The 18,364-nt window shown below is 40.4% G+C and overlaps 1 protein-coding gene across 2 annotated transcripts in view; it reads left to right on the top strand.

The window, feature by feature from the left end:
- Positions 1–3,573: 3,573 nt before the first annotated feature.
- Positions 3,574–18,364, top strand: part of nrxn3a (neurexin 3a) — a 227,550-nt gene continuing 212,759 nt past the window's right edge. Inside the window, exons 1-2 of one of the 2 annotated variants that reach the window (XM_068338594.1) lie at positions 3,574–4,258; positions 18,115–18,135. In XM_068338594.1, coding sequence (XP_068194695.1) covers positions 3,574–4,258; positions 18,115–18,135 — 706 coding nt within the window. The remainder of the gene's footprint in view (positions 4,259–18,114; positions 18,136–18,364) is intronic. The other variant, XM_068338595.1, reaches the window with a different exon arrangement.

Here is an 18,364-nt window from a genome sequence, read left to right as displayed (position 1 = left end):
TCTGTTTGCAAAATACTTGTCAGTTTTAATGAGGACAGGAGGTTTTGGTGAAGTTTTCTTTTAGAAAAGAGACTTGCTAAAGCAGCGTTGACCTTTCCAAACATTGTCTGTTTAAGAATCCATCTTGTAAATGACATGAATCAGAGTTATTCCCACTAGAGTTCAGATGGTCCAGTCTCTGAACCTCTGGGCATATGAAGCGGCCTAATCATGTAATCTAACACGAAAGCAGATGCCCCAAAAGTTAAAGTTTGAGGACAAATAATTACTTTTTTTTCAATCCAAGCATTCACACATGTGTATGTCTAATTATATATGTGTATATATGTATGTACATAATATATAATAGACACAATCAGGCAATGGAAGGTAGAGTGGCGGGCAGCTCTCTCATGGAGTGCTCCATGTGTTTCTAATTTGCTTAATACCTTTTTTTAGTCACATTCGAAATTGAAGGGCAGCCCTGTATTTGGCTTACACGTGTCTTTCTGTATCTTATAAATACTTTGTACCAGTGTTCTCATCTTTGAAAATACTTTTCTTTGTTACCAGCTGTCCTTCCAGCATTTGAAATCTGAAGCTTTTTTTTTTTTTTTTTAATTTCAGCCTTTTAATGTTTTTATACTGTAATCCTCTTCATAATTCACCCAGATGCTTTTTTACCCGTTTTATTAACGGATAAAAACAGTGAAAAGGTCTAGCCTTTTCGCTGTTCACATCTGTGCCTGGTTATGCTGAAAGCAGTATTGAATATGAATAAGCTGACAGCTGGACAGGAAAGTCCTGGCTTGATTCATAAAGATAACTACAAAGCAATAAAATTTCTTTAAGCTAGATAAAGAAATTATTGGTCTGTTTAGCTTTATAGGGTAGCCTTCTGGAGAGGGAGTGTAGATTAAATATGCTGAATGGTAAATGTTAATAGATATGCTAAAAATGCACATTTTTCTATTCCTCACGGGCTCATTAATAACATTTATATGAAGGTATAGCAGACAATGCTGAAAGGTATTTTTTTCTTCTATGCCTCAGTATTTTTATGTTGAATAGTTTGAAAGATGTAATATTTAGCTGCTGAATATTACATTGGAACCTTGCTGTGTTGCTGTGTGGAGAGAGCTCTTTGGTTGGTCATCAGATAAAGGCAGTCTGCCTGGCTGACTGATAGTCGTGCTCTGCCATGAGAATAATGAGGCTAATTTACGCAGCAGATGACTGATATCTCCAAAGAACCTTTGTGGACGAGGGAAAAATGCAGCAATATTGCAGCACTTTTAATTAGGATTGGTGACTCCTGCCAGTAGAGGATGTTAGCTGAGAGCAGTCAACAAAATCAAGATTTCTAAACTGTATATTTATTAAGTCTCGTAACAAAATTCTAATAAGTGTAATAATGATGATCAATAATGATGCTTCATTTTAGGACATGGGATCATGTCCTTAGTCATTTTTTCTGTGCATGTTTACACTCAAATCATAAACAAAGATTTTTTTGTGTTTGTTTGGAAACATGAAGAAATGTTGTCTGTACTGAAAAAATACAGTGGTACCTCTACTTACGAAATTAATTGGTTCTGGAAGAAATTTCGTAAGTACAAAATTTAGTAAGTAGCGATGCATCTTCCATGCAAATGCCCTAATCTGTTCCAAGCCTTCCAAAATTCCGACATAAATATTTTATAAAGCATAAAAATGCATCAAAACATGTAACAAATACATGTTACAATTAGATTATTACACAATAAATGACAGTTGTGCATAATGTAAAAAACAAAGAATAGAGTAAAGAATAAAAATGATGGTCATTTACCTTTTAACTGCTGTCCTCATTGTTTTTTTGCCCTCTTTGGTTCATGCGCTCTTGCCTCACCATGCCGAGCAAATTCTCCAACCACCCACGCAATGCCTTAAACTTCTTAAACTTCCTTTTGTTTTAATAATGTGGCGATTGTAGATGCATTACGGCCATATTCTTTGGCGAGATCAACCAAACGCATCCCTTTTTCATGCTTTTCTATTATCTCTTGCTTTGTTTGTATGGACAAAAAAACTCTTTTCTTCATCTTTTCTTTTCCTCTTTTCTCCGTCACTTTCTTGGGGTCCATAGCGAATACTCAAAAAGTTAATATATTTGCGTAAAACTATCATAACACCTCATGGGTTGAGGGCTGAATGACGAGGACACTGTATAGACACCTATCTAGCTACAAACAGAGGGATGCCAATGGGATGACAGGATGCTAGGTAATAGCCAATGGCAGAGCAGCTATAAGAATGGTGCGTTCAGGAACCTGTGGGAGCTGCCAGTATCAGCCCATACTGTATTTTTACTGTTCGTAACTCAAAATTTGTTTTGTAACTAGAGGCAATATTTTCCTGTTGAGGCGTTTTGTAAGTAAAAAAATTTGTATGTAGAGATATTTGTAAGAAGAGGTACCACTGTATTCTGAATTTTCCAGTTGGACAGTGAGTTTTAGTAGTTTTAATATTATGGTGGAAGAACAATGAAAATACAGTACACAACATACTTTTATTGTCCTCACAGTGACATTTGTTTTGGATCCTGTTCGTGAATAAACCATAAAGAAGGAGCTGTTTCAAGAGCTGCACTTGCTGCTATCCACATTCGACACGTATCAACAGTCCTATGGAATTACATCTCCCCTGTGGTCAATTTGTGTTTCAGCTCATGTGGACATTTTATCAGTGGACTGACAAATGGTGTGTCCTCCTGAAATGTAACTATAAATGGGCACTAGACTATCTCTGCAGAAATGGGCTGTTGTGAATCTCGTGTATTAATTATTAAATTATTAGAATTGCATCAATGAATATTATATTTTTCTGGCTTTAACAACTTGATGAAGATTAATTTTTTTGCGCTAAACACATTTTTATATGATGTCAAGGTAGCAAGTGTTAATGTCTGATGTCTGAACACAACTCTGAGGTGTTTGTACTGTATTCGGTATCAAAGGTGTTATTTTGAACTGGAAAGAACCGCGGGCCTCTTCACTAGTTTCACAATTGAGTGGTTGCTAGAACCAAGTTAGTACCAACAGATGTTGGAATTCAGTGATTTTAGGCTTATTTTAACCCCCCTGTCCTTTTTTTTTTTTCAGACAGTAATGGAACCGGGAATGACCAGAGGACCCTGTCTCAGCAATGTTTTAAAGCGGACAACATGAAGGAAAAAACGAAGCTTTCCCTGATGGCCAGAGTCCATTCCATCAGAGCATACGCCATGAGTTTTGATGGCATCTGTTTTAAATCTTAAAAAATAAGACCTTCCCTCCTCTTTCTTTCTATTGGTCTGTAATTTTTGGAAGGAAGACAATAATTCCTCCATTCCTGATCACGTCACCGATGTGACTGAACTTAAAGACTGTTAACCACAAAGACTGTTCTCCTACTACTGCCCCGCTCCCTTTTCAAAACATATTTTTATAATAAATATTTAATTAAATTTATCTCAGCATTTATTGTGGATAGATCAGCGGATCCCCACCTTAACCTTTCAATTTTCCTGAATCACCCCCAGACACCTTCTTGGATTAGCACTTTTTTGCAGCTATGGATCTTATAAGTTTTTCTATCAGACTGCAAGTGTTCCTCAGCACATGTCTGGGACTGGAGTTTTTAGGTACACCAGGACAGTGGGCACGCTACCTCCGCTGGGACGCCAGCACCCGCAGCGACCTCAGCTTCCAATTCAAGACAGAGGCCTCAGAGTCGCTGCTGCTGTACTTTGATGACGGTGGCTACTGTGACTTTCTGCAGCTGTCAGTGGTGGAGGGCCGACTTCAGCTGCGTTTCAGCATCGACTGTGCTGAGACCTCAGTGGTCTCCGACAGACTGGTGGATGATAGTAGTTGGCACTTTGCCACTCTGAGCAGGTACAACCAGCGCACAGTAATGGTACTGGATGGCCAGGCCAAAGCAGATGAGGTGCGGCCTCAGCGTCAGTTCATGAAAATAGTCAGCGACCTGTTCCTGGGTGGAGTGCCTCAAGATATCCGCAATGGTGCGCTCACACTGCCTACGGTGAGAAACATGCAACCCTTTAGGGGCACAATTACAGACCTCAAATACGGCACGTCACAGCCTCTATTCCTGGGAAGCCTCAAGGTACCCCTGGAGTCAGAGGGGTGGTGCTCTGTGAACCCTTGTGAAAACGGTGGCATATGCTCAGTGGTGGATGGAGAGCCAGTGTGCGACTGCTCCAAAACGGAATACAAGGGCCACTTCTGTAATGAAGGTAAAGTCTTTCTCATTCACTCCACCTTTGAAAACTGTTTTTCTAACCATTCCTACTGATATAGCAGCTGATTCTCTGAGGCAGCTTGATTTGAATAAGTGCAGAATGAGTTATGAAGTTCACAGATTTGGGTGTGACATCCATTAAAACTAATGTAGATTTGAGGGAAATGACGTTGCTTCACTTCTTTTTGTCACACTACTTACCAGTGAGCTGAAGGCCAACATCATGACCTTGACGTTTTTAAATTTCCCAGTTTTGCATGAATAAAGTATATCTTATCTTGACGTTCTACTTATGAATTTTCTCGTCTGTCAATTGTGTCTGCCCTGACATCAGTCTGTAGCAGGTTGACTTTCTTGTCTTGTCTGCTTCTCCAGTGATTTCTGTTATCCATTTATTATACAGCATGTGTTTCAGTTTAAGCTCCAAAATCAGAAGGCCAATCTAAGTGTGGGTAGCCATTGAGGCATAGGTTAATGACATTGGTCCTGCAGGCAGTGATAAGGATGCCTGGATCCCTTTCATCCAATCACACAATGACAGATTTTTATACCTCATCATTTTTGCTGTCAGTTTTGCCCAAACTGTTTTTAAACCGTAAGACAAACATTGATTCCTAAGTCCTTTACACAATTCTACTCATACTTTTCATGAAATGCATTTCAATTGAAATAGAGAAGTCTTTAAACAGATTGTTGGATTTCGTGTTATTTTGATGAAACTTTAAAATTCAGTGATAATGCTTGATTCATGGCTTTTTGTGAAAATGCAGTCAACACAGGTAATTGATTCAGGCACCTTTGCTTTGTCTGTGCTCTGAGGGGAAAAAAAACAAAAAAACCTTTGTCATGTACTTAATTATTCACAATCAATACTCATTCTTCAGGCCTTCCAAACCAGCCACAGAGGAGTACACAGAAATCTGACTCCTTATGAGATAATCAATTACTCTTAGATAAGAAAGTCGTTAAGTCGTTTTTCCCATTCAATTAATTCAGATCAGAGGTAATTTATCTTAATATTTTGTTGCTCTTTGTTTTTCCTCCATCTTTGATTTTGGAGTGGTAACAAAACCTCTCTCAAATTTGAATTAACATTTTGTTTGGCGTGACTCCAAATCCTCGGCAGACAGACAAAAGACCTGGGAATCTGGATTTTTAGATTAGCTTCTTCTTCTTTTATTTTTTTTTTAATGTCTGCTGCTGTTTGCAATAAAGGAGTGGAGGGTGGGGGTTGACATTGGTGCCTCTTTGTTATGCCATCATCCAACTACCAGGCTGTATATACTATACAGTGTATATTAATGATTAAAAAATGTTTTTTGCCTTTTCTATTTACATTTTGCTGAGCATGGAATGTGCCCTCAGAACCTCTATAGCAAACAAGTGATGGTAAAATTAGCCTAAAGCACACCCCCATTAATAAGCTAATTGTCCAGGACATAAGTTCATACTTTACATTTCCAATTTATATGACCACCAGCAGGTCAGTCTGCCATTCCTATTTATCAGAAAGGAAAGCAGAGTTAAAAAAAAAAACCCTACACAAATAAGACATCAATGATGTGGTGTAAAACTAGCTTACGTGAATGTCTGGAAAATGGAGGCAGACAATGTTCCTCCACTCTTCACTTAATTGCCGTGACTTGAGATGGACTATGAAAATAATTTAGAATTTCAAAAAATAAGAATTTGGAATTTTATTTCATGACAGAGTTGAGCTTTGTCTTGTTTCATATATGTTTTCTTTAATTTGTTTTGTTGCTCAGGTTTCCTGATGCCATCTCTTTGCCTTTGAGCACCCAGAGCATATGAACTGTTGTCAACATCTCTGTTTGGTATTTTGTTGTCAGACTCCAGGGCTGTGCCCAGTTAAAAATCTCTGACAACGCATACCTTATCCAGCTTACTTTGTTTCCTATGTAAGTAGGTCGTCTGCTCATATGGAGGCTGAGGGCTTGCCACTTTTAGTTATTTCTCGTTGATAGACTGGGCAGGATGTCACCAGTATCTTTGGGTATTGCTGTCTTTGCTTTAGCTCCTCTGTATGGTTGTCTGTCATTACAGACACATGAGAGTTGTGGAGGACTTGCTGAGATGTGCAGTATTAAAGCATATCTGCAAGCTTACCCTAGTGTTTTCTCACAACTGGTGACTGGTAGCAGACTAGCTATAGCTTCGAGCTGCTGCCTGGCTCTAAAAGGAGATGCCTTTCCTCCTTTATAAACTAGTATATCTGCTCTGATGTCTTATGTTCTCATGTCTCGTGTGAATATATTTTCCCAATAATACAGTGTCCTCAGGTCCACTAGTCAACTACTTTTATTCTTCCATTGTCTTAGCTAATCTTAAATTTTCAATGTTTAAAAAAACCCCCCAACAACTCTTAATTTGATGCTCGGATGCTTCTTTTTAACATCTATTAAGGAGATTATGTGTTTGCCAGCATTGGCTATGCTCAAATATATCAATAAAATTTGCTAAAATGTTCATGGTCATATTCTATATTTTTTGATCCAGAATGTTAACATTGAGTGTTGATTGAAAATACTGTTAACTAAAAGTTAAAGAAATACCATGGAATTAGTTCTAAACTTTGTAGGGATGATCAAAACTGGGCCACATTAAACATTTTATAATATTTTTATATCTGCAGGAGAGAGTATGATCTTTGTCTTGAGACAAAGGTTAAATATCACATATCTCACTGAGATGCAGCACTGTCAGAATTTTGACAGCAGAACAGAATTTCGGGGTCACAAAAATGTATGATAGTAACAAACAAATAGAACAAGAAGTTACATGTTGAATTGGCAAATTCTATACATATTTAGAGTAGAGTATAACTTTATCCCTTAAGGAGGTTCCATCAGGGAAATTAATTTATCCGTTGCACACAGCACAGTGAGTACACAAAACACAGAAATAGCATACAGAAAGCACCAGCACATAGAAAGTAGTACAACACCAAATAGAAAGATTAATAAATAACCCATCAAGAATATACAAATAGAAAATCATAAATAGGCATAGAGATATAGGCATAGAGATAGATATAGGCATAGAATAAAAAAAAAATAAACAGGCCTAGTTAAGTATGGGTATAGTGAAATGTCTATAGCAGTGGTTCCTAACCTTGTTGGAAGTACCAAACTCTGCCGGCTTCATATGCTCACTCACAGAACCCTTCTTTAGTAAAAAAAAAATGTGTCGGGTGTTTTGTCTTGATGTCCATCTCCACCGAACTCCTGAGACCCCCTAGGGTCATCGAACCCCTAGGGTTCGATCGAACCCAGGCTAAGAACCACTAGTCTATAGTGTTTGCATTGTTTTTGCTGTATTGTTTGTGTCATCCCTCAGCTCTCGTGTGGACTTTCTTCTTCTTCATCTCCCTCAGAGAGGAGTTGAGCAGCTTAATGGCTCGGGGGATGAACACGTTCTTAAGTCTGTTTGTCCTGCATATTGGGAGGTGCAGCCTCTGGCTGGTCAGGATTCTCAGGCTCTTCTGGTTGTTGGTAACGGTGTGCAGAGGGTGGCTGACATTGTCCATGATGTCCAGCAGATTGTCCAAGGTTCTCTTCTCTGCCACTGTTGCCAGAGGGTCCAGCCTCATCCCGACCACCGACCTTGCCCGCCTGATCAGCTTCTCCAGCCTTGAGAGATCCGCCTTAGTCAAGCTTCCTCCCCAACACACCACAGCGAACGATAGGACGCTGGCGACCACAGACTGATAGAACATCCGCAGGAGCTTCCTGCAGATGTTGAATGCCCTCAGCCTCCTCAGAAAGTACATCTTGCTCTATGCTTTTTTGTACAGCTTCGTCGTGTTGCTGGTTCAGTCCAGCTTGTTGTCCAGCCACAGCCCAAGATATTTATAGGTCTGCACAACCTCCAGCTCCTCCGTTCCTATCAGACCTGGTCGAGGTTGGGATATTTACATTGGCCGTTACAGTCATATCTAAACAATGTTTCACAGAATTATTTTGAATTGCACCAGATGAGGTTCTATACTCCAGGTCATCTGCGTGTGAAACCACTTCATGTTCTGTTAGTGTTGGTGTTCAAGCAAGCGCTATAAGCATCACTGCATGCATTACATGCACACACACACACACACACACACACACACACACACACACACACACACACACACACACACACACACACACACACACACTGGTGACCCTTGTCGGGTGCTGCTCTTCCCGACCATGTTTCACAGCCTCTGCGTTGTGACTGCTGCCCATCGTTGATTTAAACCTGTTGTTCTCTATCTCGATGAGAACCAAGTAGCCTCCTACCAACTTAAGTTGGGTGATTCGGGAGGTGAACTCGAGCAGTGCTGATACAATTTTGATCCATGACTGGCAAAGGATAAATACAAAGCTTAATAAAGAAGCAGCGGCAGATGGTTGGATTGCCTTCTTTTTAAAACAGGGAGAAATTATAACAATCAGTAATAACTGTGTAAACCTGTTTGTGTAGACAAACCTTTGACTGAGACTGTTTGGATAGGTTCTCACTACAGAAAGCAATACACATCAATGTAGATCTATCTCCATAAATAGAATACTACATATTAATAATATTAATAATTTATTTGAGTGTTTTCACCCTAAAAGTGAAGTTAAGGTCATACACATGCATCACATGGTGCAAAATATTTCCAACCTTTCTTTGAGTGTTCATATTACATTAAACAACGTAGTGTAGAAAAGTAAAACCTTTGAGAAGTGTTTTCATTGATGCACTCAGTACTTGATCCTCTTTTTGCATGAATTGTCGCATCACTTCAGGAGGTTATCATCCTGTGGTGCTGATGAGGTGCTCTGGAAGCTTGATTTGATAGCAGCCTTCATCTCATCTGTATGGTTTGGTCTGGTCTCTCTCATATTCCTCCTGAAAATACCCCATAGATTCTGTTTGTGGTTCAGGTCAGGAGAGATGGTCACCAAGTCCATTAAATCCATGGTCACCAAACCAGTTCCCAGTAGTTCTGACAACTGTGAGCAGATACCAAGCCCTGCTTGAATAGGAAAACAACATCTCCATAAAGCTTGTCATCAAAGAGAAGCATGAAGAGCTCTAAAATCTCTTGGTAGATTCAGTGTGGACTTTGGACTCCACAAAACCTAGTGGACCAACAACAGCAGATGTCTTGGATTCAAACCATCACTGACTGTGGACACAGCACTCTGAACTTCAGGCACCTTGGATTCTTTCGCTACACTCTGGAATCTTGAAATGAAATGTGAAATTTACTTTCATCTAAAAAGAGGATTTTGAACCACTGAGGAATGGTCGAGTTCTTCTTAGCCCAGTGAAACTCTTTTGATACGTCAAGTTCAAAAGGAACCAGACTCTTAGATGTTCACTCAACTGTGTAAAAAACAAACTAAGAAGACATTCAACAAAATGATCATTGTTCAAAATGCCAACATGGCTTTCTAGAAAGATTAAAAGATATATAAGAATTGCTTTGTTTTTTTAGATCAAGCAGAGGAAAAAATATAAAATCACTAATTTTTGATGAAAATATTATGGGATTATTAGAAAGAAACACAGCATTAATAACTGGAATTCAATGAGGCATGAACTTTCTTACTGACAAATGGTATTTTTCATTTAGTCCAGATCTAACTCTCTTATTGGTGTTACCATATCACTTGCGTGTTTTCTTCAGCTTGTTGTCTTCATAAATCTTTGGAACAGCACCAAACAGAAGTTCAATCATCAATCAGTCATTACCTGGCCAGTACATATTCCTGCTTTATCACTGAATATCACATTCATCCAGTGATCCACAATCCACAGCTGTGCTTTAGCCCAATGTGACCTTGTTCTTTTCTGCTTAACTATTAACCCAGATAGCCAACTAACTCTGCCTCGGATCCACCTTGGATCCGCTACAGGCTCCAGAACGGATCCGCGAAACAGGTCTGGAACAGAGTCCAGTTTCACCTCAGGGCAGATTTGGAACAGACGAGGACCGCGGATCCAAACCACATCCGGCGTGGAACCAATCCGTATCTGCTCACGAAGCAGCTCAGCCGCACGGATCCGTTCCGGATCAGTGCACAAAGCAGGTCATCCGACCCAGACCGGTTTCAGATCCTTTCATGAAGCAGCTCATCCGGCCCGGACCTGTTCTGGATCCATTCATGAAGCAGCTCATCTGGTCCAGATCCGCTCCAGGTCCTTTATTCAAAATGGCTCACTTGGCCATAACTGGCAGCAGAAATATCCAAAATCTAGCTGACCAACGTTGAGGTTGTTCTGAAAAAGCTTGAAGACTTGCCTTAACCAGTCTGCCTTTATTAATAGTAATAAATCATTCAATACATTCAAGACTTAAAAATATATAACAGTATGTCCTTTAACGCACTCTATGACTCTGTGGTTAAATTGTTCGGTACAGCTGAGAGCTAGTGAGACTCATACCAGAAAAGAGGTCAAAACATACTGTAAATGAAAAAATGAAACACATCCATGAATTGCATCCAAAGCATTTTACTGCCTTTTCTCTCCGGGCAATGGCTTACAAAACAAAAACATGAATGAAAATAATCATGACAGGAACACATGAAAACCAAAAATGACAACACTGCTTGAACGCAGAACTAGTGGATCCTCATTTCTCGTACCAGGACGCCTCCTGGTGATCCCCCTATCAGCTGCGAGGTTGAATCAGCGAATCGCATGTTTGATCATGTCGTCTTCACTTGCAGCATGGCCAATGTGGCTCTTTTTTTACAGCATCTGAAATCACACAAATTTTCCACACAAAATTTCATGAACTCCCATAGACTCCAGTTGTCATGTTTTAAAAAGATGTGTATAACCATTGGCTCTTAAACAGAAATTTTGCTGCCTGACATTAGGTGTCCCATCTTCTTCTTTTCTTTCGGCTTTACATTTAGGGATCGCCACAGCAAATCAATTGCCTCTATCTAACGCAGTCTTCTGCTACCTCATCTCTCACACCAACTACCTTCATGTCCTCTTCCACTACAGCCATAAACGTCCTCTTTGGTCTTCCTCTAGGTGTCCTGCCTGGCAGTTCAAAACTAAGCATCCTTCTACCAATATATTCACTATCTCTCCCCTTGGACATGCCCAAACCATATCAGTCCGACCTCTCTGACTTTATCTCCAAAACCTCTAACATTTGCTGTCCCTCTGATGTACTCGTTCCTGATCCTATCCATCCTGGTCACTCCCAAAGAGAACCTCAGCATCTTCATCTCTGCTACCTCCAGCTCTGTCTCCTGTCTTTTCCTCAGTGACACTGTCTCTAGACCAAACAACATCACTGGTCTCACCACAGTTTTGTACACCTTTCCTTTCATTTTAGCTGAAACTCTCTATCACACATCACACCTGACACTTTTCTCCACCCGTTCCATCCTGCCTGTACATGCTTCTTCACCTCTTTTCCACACTCTCTATTGCTCTGGACTGTTGACCCTAAGTACTTAATCACCCTAACCTGCTGCACTGCAGGTTATGGTGATTAACCTGCAATGATGCATCTCTGTCTCCATATTGGCAACCTGTATAGATCAGTTTCCCCCTCCTTACTGTCCAACCTAGCATACAAGTCATCATAAGCCCCTTGTTTGGCTTTTGCGAACTCTACTTTCACCTTACACTGCATCTCCCTGTACTCCTGTCTACTCTCTTCAGTCCTCTCAGTGTCCCACTTCTTCTTAGCTAACCTCTTTCTCTGTATACACTCCTGTACCTCCTCATTCCTCCACCAACTCTCCTTATCTACCGGTACTTTCCTTCCGGATGACACGTCAAGTACTCGCCTACCTGTCTCCCTGATCACATTTTCTGTAGTTGTCCAGTCATCTGGAAGCACCTCCTGACCACCCAAAGCCTGTCTCAACTCCTTCCTGAAGGTCATGCAAAACTGTTCCTTTTTCAGCTTCCACCATTTCATCATCTGCTCTGCCTTTGCCCTCTTCATCTCACCACCAGAGTCATGCTGCACACCACCATCCTATGCTGTTTGGCTACACTCTTGCATACCACTACTTTGCTGTCACTGATTTCCTTCAGATTACACTGTCTACACAAGATGTCGTCTACCTGTGTGCTCCTACCTCCACTCTTATATGTCACCCTATGTCCCTGCCTCTTCTGAAAGAAAGTATTCACTATAGCCATTTCCATCCTTTTTGCAAAGTCAACAACCATCTGTCCTTCTGCATTCCTCTCTTGGATACCAAACCTGCCTATCACCACCTCATCACCTATGTTTCCTGCACCAACATGTCCATTGAAGTCTGCAATAATGACAACTCTCTCACTTCTAGATATGCTCTGCATCACTTCATCAAAGTCCAACCTGAATTTCTCCTTCTCCTCCAGATCACATCCTCTCTGTGGAGCATACCCACTAACAACATTGAACATCACACCTTCGATTTGTAGCTTCAGACTCATCACTGTATCTGACACTCTTTTTTTTACCTCCAGGGCATTCCTAACAAACTCCTCCTTCAAGACAAGTCTTACTCCATTTCTGTTCCTATCTACAGCATGATAGAACAATTTGAACCCTGCTCCTAAACTTCTAACCTTTCTACCTTTCCACCTGGTCTCCTGGACACACAGTATGTCTACCTTCCTCCTATGCATCATGTCAACCAATTCTACCTTTTCCTGTCATGGTTCCAACATTCAACGTCCCTACTCTCAGTCCTATACTCTTGGCGTTCCTCTCCTCTCTTCTTAATACACACTTTCCTCCTCTCCTTCTTCGACCAACAGTAGTCCAATTTCCACCGGCACCCTGTAGGTGAACAGCACCGATGGCGGTCGTTGTTAAACCAGGCCTCGACTGATGCAGTATGGAAGTCATAGGTTTGATTCGCATCTTGGCAAAAGTTTTACGCCGGATGCCCTTCCTGACGCAACCCTCTGTATTTATCCGGGTCCGGGCTTGGGACCGGCACAATAAGACACTGGCTTGTGTCCTCTTGCGGCTACATTATATATGTGTGTATATACTGTATATGTATTACACATACACATATTTATATTAAAGTACATTATACATTACAAACATGCTATTAAATCCCTTTGTCACTCTAACTAGTCTCTGCACAGTCCTGCCACCGATCAGGGATCGGTCTAAAGTCCACAAGCTGTGAGCTGTTATTCCACCACCAAGAGCAGATTGCCCCCCCCCCCAACCTCCCATATGTTCATATGTTGATGGAACAAGGCTGCTAATGAAGCTGATCATCAGAGAGGTTATGCCTGACAGTGGTTTGTGTCTGTCCCTTTACTGGTTTACCTTCCATGTTCATGGTGTGCAGAAAACAGTTGTAGTCGCAGTGATGAGTGAAAGCAAAATTTGAAATGCCTTATTAATCACTGCACTCTTTCACTTTATCCAACCCATCATGAATCATCCCTTCAAGTAATCCACTTTGAGCTCTAATCCTTCCTATCCTTTCCTCACCTTTTGGGGTATTGAATTAAGAAGGAGTCAGACTCTCATATCCAACAACTCATGCCCTAGATTATCGGTTTGCCAAAGCACTGGTGAGTCATGACAAGGAAAGGAAATCTTTTTGGATTTTATTATGTGGAGGAATGTCTGACGAAAGCTGGAGGATATAAATTTGTTTGACTCATAACACAAAAAATTGACGTACATGAATCCTATTCTCTTTGTCCACACAAGCAGTACAGTTGCTGGGATAAGATAAAATAATAACAGAAAACGGGAGGCTGCATGTATAAAGGTGATCATCAGGAGAGAAACAAAGACTTGACACTTTTGATTAGTCACAATGTCAAATTTGAATTGGAAAGAGAAAAATGATTTTGGTTATTGGTTTACACATGTTGTTGCCTTTTTATTCCCTGTCTTCAACAGTAAGATACATTGTCAACATGGTTAATAAAATATTAGATTATTAAAATAACCGCAAATACTATGTTATTACATAAAAATTAAGAAATAAAATTTAGTATTACAATTGTTTAGGTTGACAATAAAATAATGACAACTAAAATCTCAACATCATCCGAGAGTTGAGAACAGAAGAAGTTTCTTGGGTGATCGGGAAAACTCTTCAATCAACCTAAAGCAAGTCCAGCTGGTTCTTACCTCCACCAGGACGATTGAGAACCTACACCGACATCATCCAACAATTTTTCTGATTCTGCAGACCTGAACCCTATCAAGAATCTGTGGGCTATTGTCTAGAGAAAGAGGAGATAGACCAGACAAAACAATACAAAACAAAACAATGGTAATACATGAAGATTACCATTGAAACAACCTGCGCTTTTTTTTTTTCTTTTGGAACCTGGGCTTCTAGGCCACCTCAGCGGTGCAACAGGATGCTAACCTCAATGCTACATTGATGTAATAATTCACACAATAACAGGCCTGACCAAGTATTGAGTGTATGAATGAGCATTTAGAGGTTCAGATTTTCTGTACTGTAAATCAGATTTTTGTATTTTGATCTTTTGATATTTGCTATGAGCCGTAGTCATAGATATTAAAATCATATTCTTAATTTAATGTTTAAAATGAGGGGGCTACGCAGTGGCGCAGTGGGTAGAGCTGTCGCCCACAACAAGGCGGTTCTGGGTTCAAGTCCCGCTCTGTATGGAGTTTGCATGTTCTCCCCGTGTCTGCGTGGGTTCTCTCCGGGTTCTCCAGCTTTCTCGCACCTCCAAAAACGTGCACTTCAGGTTAATTGGCTGTTCCCAAATTGCCCGTAAGAGTGAGTGTGTGCGTGCATGCTTGTCTGTGTCTCTGTGTGGCTCCACGGTGCATTGTCGTTGTGTCCAGAGTTTACCCTGTCTCACGCCCTTAGCCAGCTGGGATAGGCTCCAGCTCCCCGTGACTCACGACGGCAGGGGAAGAGGTGAAGGAAAATGGATGGATGGATGTTTAAAATTAAATATTTGGAATATGTGTTACCAGGCTGGAAAGTGTCTCCCTTAGTAATAAGTTACAGGAAAAAAATAGCATTTCATGTATTCCAGCTTCTTCAGATGTACCTGTACAGACAAAACAGGCACAGAACAGTCTTTTTTAGTCAAAACATGAGCATATTCCCCTACTGGTCACAGACCTTATCAGTATGCCGGGTGCATTGGGATCTTACACCAGAAAGGTTGTATTGTTTGTTGAAAAGGCCATTTGAGTGGCTTATAATTAATTATGAGAAGCTAGCCTGTAGTGAGAGCAAAAAGCAAAACGTATTGTTGCGTTGTTTTAATGATATAAAACATCTGAAAAAATAATAATTTGTTTTAACCAGGACCACAATCCTTCCATAAACTGGACTAACCCCTAAAAATGGGAATGGTAGCAGGGAAAAAAACAATTAATGTGACTTGAAATTCTTTTTCTAAGTTGTTTCTTTTCCATTGGAATAGTGAATTCAGTACTGTTGAAATGTCATTATCAACATTTTGGAAAGGACTCACATTTCAGTCTTTGAGATTAGAAGCCCTCACTTCCAGATGACCATTTCCAGATGACCACCGTCTCATGAATCCTGGGTTTGAACTGCATTAATGTCTAATGCATATCAGATTGACTTCCATGTGCTAACACATTCAATTACTGTATTCTCCACTAAGAATATTTAATGCATTAAAATTTAAATTAAATTTAATTTCTTTTTATTAATTTTACTGCTAGTTCATTTCTATGAGTAGCTGAGCTAAATGAGGCTGCACACATTTTGATAATCAAGTGTAGCAATGTTTTTAATAAGGAGCATAGAAAGGCTGGGAACCTTGAAGGGTTGTCTGTCCACTGACCCACACAGTTGTTGGTGGGGAAACACTTGCAAATTCCATAGCACATAATTTGCCATCTTTTTCATGTTTATCTCATAAGTTTATTTCTCCCTGTTTGATAAGAATTTGAAATTCACAGGTAACGTACTGGAGGTTCATGGAAGTGATTTGTTAGGATGGATGCAAATATTACAATTAAAACACAGTTAAAGTCCAAACCATTAAGCAAGAAAAGAAGAAGAAGGAGATCAACTTTATTAATCCCTCTAACGGGGAAATTAATCTTTTCACTCTCATCACATTACTTTTTTATGTGTTGGATACATGATAATTTGTGCAGGCCCCTGAAACACACAACACACAAGGGGCCTGCGAGCATGCAGTGAGTGAACACAACACAACAGTACATGGGGAGGCAGAGTGAAGGGCAGCCACTTCTGGTAGCGCCCTAATTGAGCAACTTCTAAGGGGATGGCGCCTTGCTCAAGGGCGCCTCGGCAGTGGCCAGTCAGCTCACATTCGGAGGATGTCGGATGTCCTGCGGCAGCAGGAATCAAACCGCTTATGTCTGGGCGATGTCTGGTTGGAAGACGTCCGCTCTACCACTGAGCCACTGCCGCCCAAAGCACTTTGCACAAGATGAGAAAAAGATACAAAAAAGATGTCAGCAGATATTTAACTTACATACTCTGAGCAAACTCAATTGATGTACATTATTTCCTGAATATACGTATATCTGTTAATACAGCTTCCAAGAGAGATAATTTCATGTACCATGTGTTAATGAATTATGATTGTCATACATGTGTGTAAATGAGAGGGACCCAAGCAGAAGAGGTTACAGGGAGAACAGATCATGAAGGTGGAGGATTTTAAGAACTTAGGGTCCACAGCCCAGAGCAATGGAGAGTGTGGAAAAGAGGTGAATAAGCGTGTACAGGCAGGATGGAACGGGTGGAGGAAAGTGTCAGGTGTGATGTGTGATAGAAGAGTTTCAGCTAAAATGAAAGGAAAGGTGTACACAACTGTGGTGAGACCAGCAATATCGTTTGGTCTAGAGACAGTGTCACTGAGGAAAAGACAGGAGACAGAGCTGGAGGTAGCAGAGATGAAGATGCTGAGGTTCTCTTTGGGAGTGACCAGGAAGGATAGGATCACGAATGAGTACATCAGAGGGACAGCACATGTTAGAGGTTTTGGAGATAAAGTCAGAGAGGCCAGACTGATGGTTTGGACATGTCCAGAGGAGAGATAGTGAACATATTGGTAGAAGGATGCTGAGTTTTGAACTGCCAGGCAGGAGGCCTAGAGGAAGACCAAAGAGGACGTTTATGGATGTAATGAAAGAGGACATGAAGGTAGTTGGTGTGAGACAAGAGGATGCAGAAGACAGGGTTAGATGGAGGCAACTGATTCGCTGTGGCGACCCCTGAAGGGAAAAGCCGAAAAGAAAAGAAGAGAAGATCAAATATGTGTATATTGAGCTTTTTTAGACTTTGATGTTCTTTTTCACCTAACATAACATCCCTAAACCATTCGTATCTCTGACGCTTCCCCTCACATTTCCGCCTCCATTTCTGGGAAAGGACAATCAGATTTTTGTGTGATTGGTAGGGGTGTCGTATGGTATTGAATAAACATGACAGCATTCAGAGTATTTCTCTGACTCTGACTGGCCTAGGATCTGAGCTATGATAAAATTTGCTGTGTGGATTTATAATGTTTGAGTCCCAATGTCTTGAAAGAACTTCAGCAAACATCACATCAAGGAATTTTCAAACATTTTTTAACCCAATGTCAATTTTCATTGTGGCTTAGCGTCCTAAAGTATGTGTCACTTGAGAAGGAATGTTATCACATGAAATGTTTCTTCATCTAATGGAACAAAACAATGTGTTGCTTAAACTTCCTGTACTGTAACAGACATACAAATGGCTTTGCCCACTGTTGTCCATTTGTATGCTGTAAGATGTGTTGAACAGTTTGCATGACAATGAACATGCAAGTGATAAGAGTGTTTCTAATGTTACCTTTCTTTGCTTCTCTGTCTTCCTTCCATTCCAGAGGTCAGCAACAATACACCAGGTGAGTCTGAATGACAAATAAAATATAGCTACGTGAGATTCACAGCCACTATTTGTATAGCCACAGATGTCCAGACAGGTTAGATCACATGTGTCAAACTCAAGGCCCATGAGAGCATTAAAAGTTCAGAGTGTCTAAAAATCAATAGGTCAAAATTGTGCTTTGAATAAAACTATATTTCCCACAATGCAGTAATTAACATTGACAAAAATGTTTGTGTTTGATGTTA

The sequence above is a fragment of the Antennarius striatus genome, chromosome 17 (assembly GCF_040054535.1).
Source record: "Antennarius striatus isolate MH-2024 chromosome 17, ASM4005453v1, whole genome shotgun sequence".
Taxonomy (NCBI): domain Eukaryota; kingdom Metazoa; phylum Chordata; class Actinopteri; order Lophiiformes; family Antennariidae; genus Antennarius; species Antennarius striatus.
Note: the sequence above shows the minus strand (reverse complement) of the source record. Positions and strands in the feature narration are given on the sequence as shown.